Raw genomic sequence first — 16385 nt, 5'->3', positions numbered from 1 at the left:
CTATTGGGAGGTCTGAACCTGCAACACCAACAGAACATATTTGGAATGCGATCCAGCCCAAATGAAGCACTTTTACTTTCTACTGATTTCAGCAGGACAGCTTTACGCCCATGGTTTAACTTTGCCACTGAGACTGATAAGACTGAACATTGCTGAGCTTTGGCTGGATCACGCCCACGGCAATCAAATGGCATTTTATTAAATGCTTAATGCATTTCAAATGCGTCGCCTCAGTAGTCCTTAAAACATCCCACATTAAAGTACATCTGCATTATCATTCTCATGTTACAGATGAGGCTGGGGGGGGAGGCAGCAGCTCAATTTTGATGCAATGGTTAAACTATGGTTTGGCTATCGTGCAGAGGCTACAGGTTCATGTACTCTTTCCTCACCCTCTTTACTTCCCTGGCACACTTAAATTCTTTCCCTCAATTCCTGATTCAGTTTGCTGAAAATCAGGTAAGCTATAGTTTGCCTCAAAAATCAGAATGGGTAAACTCAGTTTCTGGTTTGGAAAGAAATTAAGATCTGTACAAACCATCCATTTCCAGTTTAGATGTACAGCAAACTATGGTTTGCCATAAGACAGGAAGCGAATTGGTGCAAACCAGGATGGAGAGGAGGGAGGGGGGCGAAGAAAGTGTGTAAAGTTGACCCTCACAATGATCAAGCCCTAGTTTGGCCACTATAGATGAGCCAAGCCACCTAGGATCACTCAGTGAGTTGAAGCTTTCAGCCGAGATCATTCTTCACCAGCTCCCTAGATCAAACAAACACTGCCCCAGAAGACACCCACATGCATTCATGTGAAAAGACAAACTCACAGAGAGCAAGGATCTTCTTCTGTAAGATCAGACAGGAAGACGTTGGCAAAGTGGATGAAGAGGGCTCCTATGGCTTGCTTTGATGTATCATAAAACCTTGAAAGAGTTTGGAATGCATAATGTCACAATTATTATTTACTGAACTTGTTTGCGGCTTGTTACACAAAAAGGTCACCAAGTGACTTAAATATGCTGTAAGATAAAGATACTGTAAGAGCATAAACATACATACAAATACATTTACACCATGCAACTCATAAACAATACAAAAAGGTACCTCACTGGCCTGGCTACATTTGAACATACAGACGTCAATTTCACGTGGACACCTACAGTATTTAGACATCTAGAGGGCTTCCATTAATTTATATGTTTAACTTAAGAAGGATGAACCAATGGTTATTGTACCTTTAATGTGAGCTGAAGGCAGGCTGTCATGATTATAGATGACTTCCTGCTTTTTGTTTCCCTCCCCCACTTTCCTTTTATTTAGGCTGGTATAGCACAGTGGGGAGGAGAGCCTGGCTGAGAGTCCAGAGTCTGTGAGTTCAAATCTCCTGGGCCAGCTAAAGATCACCCCCACAGTGAGTGGCTCAGGGGTTACATGCCCTGCCACCTGTGCAGCCGTGGGCAAGCAGCATAGTCCCAAGGAGCCCAGTTGCCCCCCAGCTGGCAGTTGTGGACAAGGAAGGGGCTGGCTTGTGCAGCTGTGGCAAGCTGAGCAGCCCTAGCCAGCTGGGGAGGACTAGCCTCAGAGGGAGGCAACGGTAAACCTCCTCTGAATACCGCTTACCATGAAAACCCTATTCATAGGGTAGCCATAAGTAGGGATCGACTAGAAGGCAGTCCATTTTCCATTTTATTTTTTATACCCTTTTCTTTTTCCCCCTCTCCCCTGTTAAGTTTGCAAATAAAACAAACAAGGCTCCACAACTAACAATGTAGTCTACCAAAAGCCTTTGTGAGGGGAGGAGAGGGGTGAAGGCGAGTTTTTAACTGATGCCGGAAAGACAACAGTGAAGGTGCCAAGCAGACCTCCCTGGGCAGAACGTTCCACAAACACATAATAACATTTTTTTAAAAATCAACAGATGTAACCGAGGCATGGAAGAGCATTAAGAACAGCTCCCACAGGACCAAAAGGCCTCTATGCCTCAACATCCCACAGGGGCCAACTGGATGCCTATGGGTAATCTACATGCAGGGCATGAAGGCAAATAACCCTGTACTGTTGGCTCTCAGCAGCCGGTATTCAGAGACATGCTGCCTTTGACCCTGGAAGGACCACACAACTGTCATGACTAGTTACCACTGATGGCTTTACCCTCCATGAGCAGAGGCATTCAAGCATTCCAACATGTCTCCAGACGTTGCATATTCAAGCCCATGGTGATGCTCATAGCTTTGGCCATGCGTGGATGCTGCAGCAGCACCGTGGTCGGAAACTGAAGGTGGTGCTTGGCTACACAGCTTAAGAATCCCAGCTTTATGGGTTTGTCTGGTTGTTTTTAAGAAAAAGGCCTTCTAGCCCTCCACGGTTGCAAAAGCATGCGCTTAAGTTGTGCATTGTCTGCCGAAATCTCAATAGTCAGAGGAGTGGCTAAAATAAGATTTAGCAGTGGTTGGAGCAGCCCTCTGTAGCATTTGCCTTTCCTCATGAATGGAAAAAACTGAGAGGCCAAAAAGAAAGTGTCTTAAAATTTGCATCATTTTATGTAGCCCACAGGAGTAACCTCACCATAGGAACATATAAATAGATAGATATATTTTTAAATGTAGGACACATGCAATCCCCTTCATTGTCACTGATCCCACAAATAAGGATTAGAAATCCATTATTATTAGAAAATTAGAGCTTCACAAATCGTCTCACCTCCCCCAAAATCAGGGTCTATTAAAAAAAGGCACAGAAGACTAATTGTAGCCCCTCAAGATTGCTGACCTCCCTCTGGCTCCCCATAGCCCCTCCATCACAGTGGCTATTTTATTTACATGTTGAACTTACGCACTGCTTTCCCACCCGATAGGCTCTGGAAACAGCTGCAAGGGGGCAATTATATGAATAATATTGGCCCTTTCCAGACTTTGTCTTCCGTGCACCTACTGAACATGGGATGGGATGAGGAGAATTCAGAGAGATTTTTTCCAATTACATTTTTCTTTTAGAAAAAACAAATATATCTCACCATATCCTCCAGGGTCGCCTCTCTCCTTTCGGCTCCTTAAATCGTTTTACTGCAAAGACAGACAATAAAAGATGGATGTAGAAAGGTGACCGGGTCCGGAAGCTACTGTACAACTGCATCAAAGATGACCAGATTTGAGAAGGAAAAATCCTCCTACATCTTTGCAGTATTCATATGTTCAGCTGTAGCTGTTGGCTAGCCAGCAATTGGCCTGGTTTGTACATAAACACCAGGCTGTTCAGGTGAAGTGTAGTGTGTCTGAACATCCGAACCCATCCCAGCAGACTAGCCATGGTTTACTTTCTGGAAAAAAACTACAATGTGAAGCTGCGGTTTGTTGTTACCTTACAAAGCATGGCTTTTTTCAACTATGGTTTGGTGTTACATCCAAACCCAACAGCCTTGCTTGTCGGGGACAGGGAACATCTGTATCCTTCCAGATGTTGCTGGATTCCAACTCCCATCTAGGGATTGGAGAGAATTTTGATTCAGTTCGCATTTCAAGCAGAATTTATCAAATTTGCCATTTCCGAAACAATGCGAGAACTGAAACACAGCCATCTTTCAAAATTTGCATTTACAAACGTTTACAAAACTGCATATATTAGGGGAAAGTGTGCATAAAAACAGGGCTGTGGAGTCGGTACGCCAGACCTTCGACTCCGACTCCTCTATGTTTCTACTGTCCGACTCCTTCATAAATGGCAAATGTATATTAACTAGTAATAACAAATTTACTGTAGTAAAATGGTATCACAAGGCATTTCATCACCACCATGTGAATCCAGAGCTTGGAAAAGTTACTTTTTTAAACTACAACTCCCATCAGCCCCAGGGAAAAATGAGGATCGGAGAGAACCGAAACACACAGATCTTTCCATCCTTACTCCCATCATACTCAGCCGGCCAGGGATGATGGGAGTTGGAGTCTAACAACATTTGGAATTCCACAGGATCCCCAGTCTTGATTTAGCATTTGTTTGTTTTTTAAAAGCCTTCTCAAATGTACACAAGAAATACCACTTGAATTCCAAAGTTACCAAATTTCAAGTGAGGATGCTGTCCTCATGATGCCCCCTTATACTTTACAATGCTGGTTTTACAGCTGCAATGCAGAATTGCTCTGATGTGCATGTGACATCTCCCTTCCATAACTTGTTAGGTCAAGGAAAATGAAATGGATCCCACAGCCTCCTTAAGCCCCTGTAATCTTGCTTGGTGTTCTCCAATGCAGAGCTGTCTCCGAATTAATGCCCTATTAAGCAGTTAATTATTTCTCTCTCATACTCACTTTCAGCTTTTAATACAGCCGTTTTACTGCCGTTGATAATTACACCGTCTCCAATAAGTCTCTTAAATCTAACGAGGCTTGACAAGACCTGATCAACATGGCTCCACATCATTATCTCTCTTCCTTTTAAAGTTGTCATCTTATCACACTCAACAACTGTGTTTCGAGCTTCAGCGGCTCTAGGCCACAATGTGTCATTTTCCAGTAAGAAAGGGTATTATATACTATACAGTAGAGAGACTAGTGGTTCCAATAGAGCAATGATAGAGAATAAGCAGATGAATAGAAAATTCAGTACTAAATTCATATTGGGTAGAATTCTAGCACATCGCTAGTGTCTGTGCAGACGTTAGGGATGAGCAAGAAATTTGATTCAGATTGCATTTGAAGCCGAATCTATCAAATCCACACTTTTCAAAACAATATGAGAAATGAAACACAGCCACCCTTCAAAATTCACACTAATTTGAATGTTGCAATGTGGTTCTCCAACCAAACGATGTTTACAAAAATACGTTATGTTAGGGGAAAGTGTGCATAAAACTGAATGTATGCGTGAAAATAACATACAAAAATGCATTATATGACAAGAAATGGCTTGCTAAACTGTGTACACTAGTCAAAACTGCCTACAAAAATGTGTTTGTTAGGGGAAATTTGCATTAAGATGCTGGAGAATTGTCATGGGGGTTAGTTGTTGGACTGCCTTCAAGTCAATCCTGACTTATGGCTACCCTATGAATAGGGATTTCATGGTAAGCAGTATTCAGAGGAGGTTTACCATTGCCTCCCTCTGAGGCTAGTCCTCCCCAGCTGGCCAGGGCCTGCTCAGCTTGCCACAGCTGCACAAGCCAGCCCCTTCCTTGTCCGCAACTGCCAGCTGGGGGGCAACTGGGCTCCTTGGGACTATGCAGCTTGCCCACAGCTGCACAGGTGGCAGGGCACGTAACCCCTGAGCCACTCACTGTGGGGTGATCTTTAGCTGGCCCTTGACACCCAGGAGACACGAGCGGGGATTGGAACTCACAGACTCTGGACTCCCAGCCAGGTTCTTAGGGTTAGGATTTTAAAAAGTCGCAAATTGTTGCAGAAATGCAGGAAACTGAATTTAAGATTGGAAGAATGAGAAACTGAGAGAACCGAAATTGACAGAACTTTCCATTCCTAGCACAAGTCTGGCTGAAACATAGTCTACTACCCAAGGTTAAGAGCTGCATCCAATGCTCCACCCACTTTTACCTCTGGCTCTGTTCACCACAGTGGCGTGTGCCCCCCCCGAAGGTTGCCCCCGAGAAAATGCTGGCCTTGAGCTTAAAACTGTTCCCCACTCCTGCTAACCTGCCTACGCAAAGGCTGCAAATTCCAGTTCAATGGCTCATCGCACTGGGCAGCCAGACATAAACCCCAAGGCTCCCGCCCAGTTTCAACCCCAGCAGGCCCTGATGCAGAGACACCCAAACAGTTAGACAAGCCGACTCCTGGAGCTGCACGGCTACTGTAGAACAGCGGACGGGGGGAAGCCTCCAGCCTGCTCTTCAACGCCACTGGGGTGTCTCAAACCAGGCTACTGAGAGAAGCAGGGTATTAATCGCAACCTGGAAGGTGCATGCACCTCCTCAGGTGGGGGGAAGGCCACAGCTCAGCGGTAGAGCATCTGCCTGTTGAGCTCAGGTCCTGCTCTTGGGTTTCCCATTTGGGCATTTGGTTGGCCACTGTGAGAACAAGATGCTGGACTAGATGGGCCACTGGCCTGACCCAGCAAACTCATCTTATGTTCTTAAGTACATTGCATGGGACAGCAGCCTTATTTTGCTTAGGATAGCAGCTACTGTCTGATATGATTCATACTTCGAAGTTCGTTGCATGGTGCTCAATGGCATTTATTCCCATTTTGAGTGTTCACTGGAGTGCAGTGTCAGTTTTTTCAGGTTCTTGCAATGCTGAATTATTCCAGAAGCAAAGAATGCCAGGCAAAGTAAAAAAGAAGGGTACGGAATCCAGGTGAAACACAAGGTGAGAAAAGCCAGCCCAGGACAGTTGGGAGAGGGAAAAGGTGCTGGGGAGAGACCCACAGAAGGAAAGAAAGAGCCTGCTGGATCAGGCCCAAGGCCCATCCAGTCTAGCAACCTGTTCTCATAGAGATCAGCCAGAATGCCCACCCACTCCCAAAACGACTAAACTCCTCCACATGACTACAATGAAAACCCATCAGTGGTGCAATAAAACAATTCAAGAAAAAGTTGGCAGAAAAGATGGGTCTGCAAGGCAGGGTTGGGGAACCTATTTCAGCCCAAGGGTAGGAAATGGGTGAATCTGTCCATTTCCGCTTATCATTTTTCCAATCATAAGTTCAGTTCTCCACATCAAAGTCCTCGTGAAAATTCATCATTTCAGTGCAGTTTTCCCCCAATATACCATTTTGTATGCAATTTTGCCTAATACAGACACCGTTGCAATAATTCTGGGGAAAACAGAAGGGAGTAGAAAAGGAGGAAGGCCAAACAAGAGATGGATTGATTCCATAAAGGAAGCCACAGACCTGAACTTAAGAGATCTGAACAGGGTGGTTTACAAGAGATGCTACTGGAGGTCCCCGATTCATAGGGTTGCCATAAGTCATAATAGTCTTGAAGGCACATAACATACACACATGTACTTTTATGCTCACCTTGCCCTTGGATATGCATTTTCATTCACATTTGTTGCCCAAGGCTCCTTTGGGAGGAAGGGTGGTGTATAAATTTAATAAACAAGCAAATAAATGACTTGGCTGCAGGACTACATTGCAAAAATTCAGAGAAGTGCAAATTTGGTAGGATAGCTGGATTTCGGTCCACACATGGCTTCAGAAAGGGCAAATTCGATAGGCTCGCCTTCCGAATCGAATTTTTCCTCCGTCCCTCGTGGTGGGTGAGGCAAAACAAAACACACACATGCACCCCCGCACACACACACAGAGAAAAATGCATGTACATCTGTTTCTCCACCACTGTCACAACCACACACATATACATTGGACATCAGGCACACAGACCTCTTTCCCTTCCTCACTCGTATTTATTTATTTATAAATACATTTGTATACCGCTTTTTCATTAAAAACATCAAAGTAGTTTACAACAAGTTAAAACACCAAAACACCATACAATAAGGTCAGTCTACATGCTGTCAGCACACTCGTACATATGCTCATACACACACACTGGACATGCAGGACTGGTCTGATCTTTGATGTAAGGGAGGCACAACATCAGGAAGCACACATCAAAGAATTCATGGTCCCCCCCCCAAGTCCAGTTCCACTGAAGTTAGAGGCTTGCCAAGAATAGCCATTGCTGAGACAAGTTCAGAGGAAGGAAGAGGCGTGGGAATCTAAATATGGATCCCAGACATTGCAGGAAGGGGAGCAAGAGAGGGGAAAGGGGTCGCACACCAAGGGAAGAAAGTGGCTTTCAAGACCGTGCTGTGAACAAGTTTAAAGCAAAACAATCGACGCCTCCCAACAGCCTATTCCCAACGGAATGGTACGTGACCATGCACAACAGAACAAAAGATTCAAAGGCTGCATCTACGCTTCAAATATATTTCTCTTTTATGCTATTTACAACTCCCCCGGGCGACACCGTCAGCCATTTCTAAATCATTCCAAGAGTATCAGAGAACAGAAGGGAGAAATAACTGCTCACTGTTCCCCACTGAAAACCAAAGTGGCAACAGTTTTTAACTACAGGGACGTCATACGCCTCCCTCAATGCCAATCATCTTGGGCCCTACAGAAGGCAGAGGAGGCTGTTGGTGGAACTGCCTGGTTGGTGCTGCCCCATGTCGACGCCTTCTCGGTGGTGGTTCCCCATTTGTGGAATGCCGTCCCTGGTGGGGTGTGTTTGTCTCCCTCATTACTCGTGGCCATCCAATGAAGCCGAATGTTGGAATATTCAGGACAGACAAAAAAAAGCACTTCTTCGCACAACAGTTAAAACTATGGAGTTTGCTCCCACAAGAGGCAATGATGGCCATCAACCTGGATGGCTTTAAAAGGGGGACAGACAAGTTCATGGAGGATAAGGCTATCTTAGCTACTTAGGTCCCATCTGCACTACACATTTAAAGCAGTATTATTCCACTTTCAACAGTCATGGCTTCCTCCAAAGAATCCTGGGAGCTGTAGTTGGTTAAAGGTGCTGAAAGTTGTTAGGAGACCCCTACTCCCCCTACAGAATTCAAAGAATTCCCTGGGAAGAGAGACTGACTGTTCACTCTGGGAATTGTAGCTCTGTATAAAAATAAAAAATACAATTATAGGTGACCAATATCAATATTCCAATAATGCTTGGGTAAACAAAAAAGCAGAAGCCAAAAACATCTGATCGTTGGTGCATGCCTTATTTCTAAGGGCAGAACATTCCACATTGAATTTGTAGTTTGTTTTATTTCCCAACAGGTGTTTTGTTTTATTTAGTAACATTATTAGCCATTATATTCACATGAGAAGCTTCCCCACTGCCATTTAGTCTTATTTTAGTTTTCTCCTCTCCCTGAAACTGAGCATTGTCCTTCCGTGAACCATTTAAACACATTTCAGTTACACTCTTGAGTTTGTGGGTACCTTACTACTGATTCAGAAAAGGACTGTTTGCCCCACAGCACCTTGTTCACACATAACCCTAAGCCATGGTTTGTTTAAGAAGTTACAAGTTATCTCCCAGAAGGTCAAGTAAACCATGGCTTCTTTCTCCAAAATCGGGTTGGTTTTCCAGCTGCTCGTGCCTTTTGTAGCCTGGTGAGCATCTGGGGTGGGATGGCAAAAGGCATCATGGATAAGGAAGAGTGCTCAATCTGCACCTGACACCAAGCCTTGGTGAAAACAAAAGAAGATTTGTAAGCCAACAACAAACCTAGGAAGAAAGAGTTGAGGGAAAGAGATGAACCAAGGGTCTGAAGCAGCTTTCAGTGTTCTAATCAAGGGAACAGGGAAGTCTTCTAAGCAAAAGACAAGTGGAACAGACAGAAGCCTGAGGACAAGGGGACAGAGAAACACAGGAGGTTACTTTATACAGAGTCAGACCATGGGTCCACCTACATCAGTACTGTCTACACTGACTGGCTGCGGCTCTCCAGGGTTTCAGACAGGGGACATTCCAAGCTCTACCTGGAGATGCTGGGATTGAACTTCATACCTCCTGCACGCAAAGCAGATGCTACTCCAGCACTGAGCTACTGCCCTTCCCCTTTGTTTTGACATCATCTCAGTGTGGTGTAGTGGTTAGAGTGTTGGACTAGGACCTGGGAGACCAGGGTTTGAATCCACACAGCCATGAAGCTCACTTGGGCCTTGACCTTGGGCCAGTCACTGCCTCTCAGCGTCAGAGGAAGGAAACGGTAAACCACCTCTGAATACCGCTTACCATGAAAGCCCTATTCACAGGGTCAGACTGACTTGAAGGCAGACCATTTCCATTTTAACAGAACCCAAGGGAGGTCCTGCACACTTACGAATTTTTGCAGAGAGGAGACATCTTCCAGCTCTGGCTTCTGCCATCACTGCAGCGTTGAGACTGGGCAATCCTATGGAAGGATTCAGACAGAAAGGTGGAGAGCTCCCCATGCTTGTGTGCGTCCGTGTGCGCACACACTAATGCAGAGGGCGCTGGAACATTAGAGGACTGTGGCAAGTTTAATGCTGCTTAATTTATCAGTCATTAGTGCTGTTCGTAATCTGCTTTTGTTTTGCCACCGGAGCCGGGCTGGGAGTCCAGAGTCTGTGAGTTCAAATCCCCGCTCGTGTCTCCTGGGTGTCAAGGGCCAGCTAAAGATCACCCCTACAGTGAGTGGCTCAGGGGTTACGTGCCCTGCCACCTGTGCAGCCGTGGGCAAGCTGCAGAGTCCCAAGGAGCCCAGCTGCCCCCCAGCTAGCAGTTGCGACAAGGAAGGGGCTGGCTTGCGCAGCTGTGGTGAGCAGGCCCTAGCCAGCTGGGGAGGACTAGCCTCAGAGAGAGGCAATGGTAAACCCTCCTGAATACCGCTTACCATGAAAACTCTATTCATAGAGTAGCCATAAGTCGGATCGACTTGAAGGCAGTCCATTTCCATAGTTTGCAGATCAATGACTGGATTATGATTGTTTTTAAATGCTTGCTTTTTTACTCCTAAGCCACTTTGCACAACTCTTTTGTGGAGGAAGAGAACAGGCTCTACATCTTCCTGCTGGGGATGCATGAAAGGAAAAGGCACAAAGGCTTCGTTTCTCCATTTATCCAGACCTCCGGCTCAAAACACAGTCCTCAGTTGGGGATGGGTGGTGGGGAAAACAGATCCAGACACCAGGGCTTGCCTGCAGGGGCCTGTCCAACTCAGCCAATGAGCTAGCACCCCTTCACTCCCCTCCTCACATTCTTAGCCTCACCAACGCTGCTTATCCAGATGGCTCAGTTTTGTAAAACAATGCAAGGCGAAGGACCAAACAGCTGTGTGGCAGAGCCTAGGGGAGAGCACATGGCAAAACAAACAGTCGCTGGGCTTCCCAAGCCAAGACTGTGCATCTGGCAAGAGGCCTTTGCAGAGCAAGGAATAATATAACGAAGGGGGTGCCGGGTGTGGAGAGATGTTTTAGGAGAAGAGAACCTAGGATAATAGGCAAAGTTCACCATTCAGATTTTCTATTAGCTTTTCCCCCGAAACCCACACAAGTTTCAGAGTGGGTAACCCATTCCCTCAGAGGCCCCATTTGACCCCCCAAGGAAGCCACAGGTCCCCAGAACTGTGGAAGATCGTGTAAGCAATTAAGTGTCTAGCCCTCTTGATTAGCGACAGAACTGAGAAAGGGATGCCACAAAAGATTCCACAATGCTCCTCTGTTTTCAAACAGGAGCAGAAGGTAAAACATTCACGCTTGGGGTGGAGTTGCAACAAGCCCAAATGATGTTTTACAGTTTGCCTTTTCTAAAGGTAAAGGGTAAGTTGCTTAGAGACTTTTTTGTAGTCAATCAGTCACGTAAAGAAAGAAAGAAAGAAAGAAAGAAAGAAAGAAAGAAAGAAAGAAAGAAAGAAAGAAAGAACATTTTTTTAAAAGCCCATTAAAACAGAATTAAGCCATCCTAAAATTCAGTCAGACTAAAATGCAATATAAAACCTTCAGTCCTCTGCCAGTCTAATCTCAAGGCAGACCAAACAGATCTGAAAGATGGTCAAGCTCAGAGTATAGGGAGTCTTTGAGTACGAGCAACTCCCTATGACTTCAATCAGGGAATCATAGAGTTGGAAGGGGTCTATAAGGCTATTGAGTCCAGCCCCCTGCTCAATGCAGGAATCCAAATTAAAGCATATCCAACAGGTGGCTGTCCAGCTGCCTCTTGGAGGCCTCCAGTGTTGAAGAGCCCACCACCTCCATATGTCACTGGTTCCATTGTCGTACCACTCTAACAGTTAGGAAGTTTTTCCTGATGTTCAGCTGAAATCCGGGCCATTACTGTGTCCTGCATTCTGGGATGATTGAGAAGAGATCCTGGCCCTCCTCTGTGTGACAACCTCTCAAAAGGCTTGAAGAGAGCTTTCATATCTCCCCTCAGTCTTCTCTTCTCAAGGCTAAACATGCCCAGTTCTTTAATAAGAGAAGAATGAGCACAGGATGGAGGGGATCTTGCTGTTCATACCTGGTGCAAGTGACATCCTCAGCCAGTCAGTAAAACCATAATGGGTTGCCAACTTTTTTACTGGCTCCTGTACCATTACAATACATTCCTCGCCACATACTCCAAACATCATCCGAGACCCTGCTCCAGATCCTTCACGCTGATGCTGTACAGCAGAAAGCAACCAGGGTGATGGCATCCTCTCTGGTAGCACCCACTCTGTGGAATGCCTTGCCAAGCAAGGGGAAGGACCATACCCCAAGGTCTCAGATTCCATTCCTGGCATCTCCAGGTAGGGCTACGAGAGACCCCCCGTCTGAAATCCTGGACAGCTGCTGCCAGTCTCTGTATATGATACTGAACTGGATAGGCCAATGATCCAATTCACGATAAGGCAGGTCCTACATTCCCAAGCAAGGTGCTCCAAGCCCTTTCGCTACATGGCTTCAGGTAGCTCTCCAGCCTTTGGATGATTAGTTTTTGGCTAGGATGCTTGGTTATGGCAGAATGATTTCTGCGTTTTAGTCACTTGTGGTTTTACTTGGAGGTTGTTTTACATAAGAAAAATTGTTTCTGGCAGTTTATTTATGAAGCTCCTTCAATCCCTAAGAAAGGAGGCAAGACCCAAGCTTTGAGACAACTGACCAGACACTGAGGGGGTGAGTACCTGTCCCAGAGCCTGAGCTGCAAGATGGCAGGAGGGAGGGAGGGTTGCAAAAGAGAGTCAGTCTGGGGCAGCCAATAGCTAGGAAGAACTGAGATGATGGGGCAGAGAGAGGAAAGCCCTACAAGGGTTGTAGTGGAAAGATCAGATCGGATGCCATAACCTGGGCGCAGTCACAGTGCATGCGCAGAAACAAGAAACTTGCAGCCATGATTTTATTCCCACCCACTCCTTTTTTAGTTTTACCTCTTTACTCCCCTGCATTTCTCACCTGTTTTACGCACTTTCATCTATTTTAATGTTTTTTGCATTTTCATTATGATTTCATTGGGAGCCGCCGTAAGTGCCCTGTTGTAGGGTAGAAAGGCGGGATAGAAATATTTTAAATAAATAAATAATCCCTCTTGGTACAGAAGATGCTTTTGAAAGCCCGTGGAAGTTTAGTGCCACCCCATGCTACATCTGGCTTTTCCTCAAAGGAGCATTCCTGGCTAATGGAGATCAGGATCCTAGCAGTCTGGTCTCTACTGTGATCGGGTGACAAACTAAACGGGCTACATGCAGCTAAGCCCTGCTCAACGCAGACCCACTGAAATGAATGAATCTCAACTAGCCCCATCTATTCACTTCAATGGGTCTACTCAGAGGAGGACAAACACTGAACACCACCAAATAGGGTGGCGGGACAGGCGCGGGGGGGGGGGAGAAGGGGAAAAGGAATGGAAGAAACAGAAAGGAAAAGCTGCAGAAAGGAGGAAGGAAAGAGGAAGACGAGAAAGAAAGTTAAAGGGAAGAGGAAAAGAATTAAATGGGGGGGGAGGAAGAACTAAGACAAAGGGAGAAAGTAAAAAGGAGGGAAGAGGAAAAAGGGAAGGAAAGAGGGACCAGAGGGAGAAAACAAAAGGGGAAAGACAGACAGCCGAGGGGGGCCGGGGCGCCACTTACGCATAAGGGTGCTGAAAGCCACCACCGCTAGCAGCGCCTGGACGAGGACGCCGAAGCGGTCGAGGAGCGCCCCGTTGTCGCAGCCCTGCGGGCGGCTCTTCCCCTCGGTCAGGTCAGGGCTCAGCAGCTTCTCGGAGAGCAGCGGCAGCAGCAGGAGCGAGCGGCTAAGAGCGGTGGGCGGCCCGGCGGGCTGCGGCGCTGCTGGGGAGGGGTACAGCAGAGCCATCCCGGCGGAGTCCCGGACAAAAGGCGGACGCTGCTGCTCCCTCCAGTCCCCCACCAATGCTCCGAGCGCGGCCACTCGCGACGCCGCGCTGTGCGCAAGGAAAGCCCCGCGCGTCCAGGGGCGCCTCCGCGTCCTCCGTCGAAGGAGAAGAAGGGAGCTGCCCCCGGGGAGGGGCCAGGCGCAAAGAAGGCGGCGGCCCCGCCCCGCCCCGCCCAGCTCGGGGGAAGAGAGTGGGCAGCTCCGGAATTGGGAGGAGGGGGCTGCCGAAGAGAGCTCCGGGTCGGCGGGGGCCGGGCGCTTTGGGCGTCTTCTTCAGCGCTGGTTGGGCTCAACAGCTTTCTTCTTTCGTTCCACGTTGTGAACCGCCTTGCCCCCGTATCCTCCAGGAGACGGCCTACAAAACGGGGTTGAAAACACCACAGTTGCAAATATACCGCCGTCCCTCAAACGCAGTTTTAACAGGAACAATGACACAACAGCCCAGGTTGAAAGTTAAAAGCCCTACATGCCGATGCGAAGGCAGGGAGGAACGGCCTTGTACCCAGTCAGGCAGCTAGCCCAGCAGGCCCAGGTTTGGGTCCACCGGGGCTGTGGAGCTTCAGACTCCAGACTTTTCTATCTGGCCCTCGGCGATGCTCTCCCAGCGATGCTCTTTCCCGTGACACAATCCGCCCTGGCCCTTGCTCTCCTTCAGTGCCCCCCCCCCCGCTGGAATGTGCCTTGGACATAAACGCGTCTTCTTTTCCTACACGGAAAGAGGCGCCTGCAGAAACCTTTGCATGGCAGGAATGCAAAGCATCTGTTGCTCCACCCACATTTGCCCCTGACTCCACCCACAGCTGGCGTGCGGCCCCTGGAAGGTTGTCCATCAGGCAATGTGGCCCTTGGGCTGAAATAGGCCCTCGACCCATAGTCTGCATTGACTGGCAGCGGCTCACGGGGATTGCAAACCAGGAGCCTTTCCCATCCCTACCATGGGATGCTGGGGATTGAACCCGGGACCATCTCTGTGCAAAGCAGATGCTCTATCACTGAGCTGCAACCCTTTCTGTCTAAAAGCAGCGCTCCGTAATTTAACTAGGACACTGTACGGTCCATTTCCTCTGAACTCTTGGGTGAACAGATGGGTTGTTACAAGATGTCAGAAGCCCAATAGTGTAAGGGCCAACGGTGCCTCCAGAGGGAGAGAATTCATGACTTGTGGTGCCGTGACAGAGAAGGACCCGACCAGCAGGGTGCACCCAGCAACGGAATAGCAAGAAGGGCCTGTCCTTTAGTCTCAGAGCCCAAGCCGATTGAAATCCGAGGCTGCTGCAATCACCTCACATTCTATAGGACTCTGGGCCCAATGTCCTGCAGGACCCTGCAGCGTTGCGTAGTGGAACTGAGAGTTTTGAGCGAGCTTATGTGTGTGTTTGAATCTTTGCTAAGATTCTACCTTCCCTGCAAATTAGTCAGACGGAGGCTTTAAGCTTTAAAATAAGAAATAACTACTTTATTCTGGAAGTACATGCTTGATAGGAAAGAGTCCTCTATCTAGCTAACTAGCTAAGTTGAAGCAACAAACTCCCCTCTCGGGAAAGAAGAAGACTGGGATGGAGGGAAGGAACTGGGATCAACATCCTTTGCATATCAGCCTAGCAGGAAGAAAGAGACAGCAGGAGATCAAAGTGATAGGTATAGCCTAGCAACCAAGAGGTCTCCTCTCTAGCTACCCTTTTTAACCCCATGCACCCTCAACCCACAAGTTGGAGTTGAACTTCATACATTCCAACACATTCTACCCCAGTTAACCTCTGCCTTCATTCACTGTGTCAGATTTTAGATTGTATGCTCCTTGGGGCAGGGATGTGCCCTCATATTCTGTAAGGCACCATGCATCCCAATGGCATAGCAACAGCAACAACAGGAAAAACTTTTAGTACTTCTGCATAATTAACTCATGGAGCTGAACTCCACAAGATGTTGCAATTACCACTGCCTCAGAAGCTTCATTTTTTTAAAAAAGGGGGGCTGCCATAAATGGAACCTCCATGGCACAGTGGCAGTATACCTTTGAATACTAGGTGCAAGGGACAAAAATCCAGGAGAAGTCCATTGCTTTCATGCCTAGAAGTCTGAAGGCCCAGAAAAAAATTGATTTTTTTTTTAAACAGCCCCACTTTTCCCCCTAAAGCCTTTGTGGGGTTTTGCTTTTCCAAAAAAAAATTGGAGAAAAAGGAGAAAAAAAATGGTGGTGTTTTTTTAAGAAAATTCTCCTGGGATTTCATATCTCTCTTTGTGCCCTGCTTATGAGCTTCCCAGAAGCATCTGCCCAGCCAGTGCTGGAAAAAAGTATGGCGATGCTGCCAAGACAGGCCTTGGGCACAGATGTCCAGGGCCCCACTGAGCAGAAGGGGCCCCCAAATCAGCAGGGCTGGCTTCCCACATTTTGAAGTAAGTGAAGAAATACAAATGGCCATCTAAAGAAGGGAGGCAAGAGACAGGCCATTAAGTCCAGAGTCTAAATTTACTTAACTGCACCCATGGGTGGGTTAGATGGATCTTGGTCTGATTCTTCTTAATCATGCCCTGCTTGAGAGTCATTTAATCTCAAACAACTCTGCTGCCCGCCTCCCCTT

At 47.1% G+C, this 16385-nt stretch overlaps 1 protein-coding gene across 2 annotated transcripts in view; it reads right to left on the bottom strand.

The window, feature by feature from the left end:
- The window catches only part of LOC133390204 (store-operated calcium entry regulator STIMATE-like), a 55748-nt gene extending 41319 nt beyond the window's left edge, over positions 1-14429 (bottom strand). Inside the window, exons 1-3 of one of the 2 annotated variants that reach the window (XR_009764341.1) lie at positions 13539-14429; positions 3011-3059; positions 825-920 (exon numbers count right to left, since the gene is read on the bottom strand). Coding sequence is in view for 1 of the 2 variants with exons in the window: in XM_061638294.1 (XP_061494278.1) it covers positions 825-920; positions 3011-3059; positions 13539-13764 (371 nt within the window). In the remaining variant the exon portion in view is untranslated. The remainder of the gene's footprint in view (positions 1-824; positions 921-3010; positions 3060-13538) is intronic. The other variant, XM_061638294.1, reaches the window with a different exon arrangement.
- Between the last annotated feature and the right edge of the window lie 1956 nt (positions 14430-16385).

Source organism: Rhineura floridana, chromosome 8 (assembly GCF_030035675.1).
Source record: "Rhineura floridana isolate rRhiFlo1 chromosome 8, rRhiFlo1.hap2, whole genome shotgun sequence".
NCBI lineage: Eukaryota > Metazoa > Chordata > Lepidosauria > Squamata > Rhineuridae > Rhineura > Rhineura floridana.
Note: the sequence above shows the minus strand (reverse complement) of the source record. Positions and strands in the feature narration are given on the sequence as shown.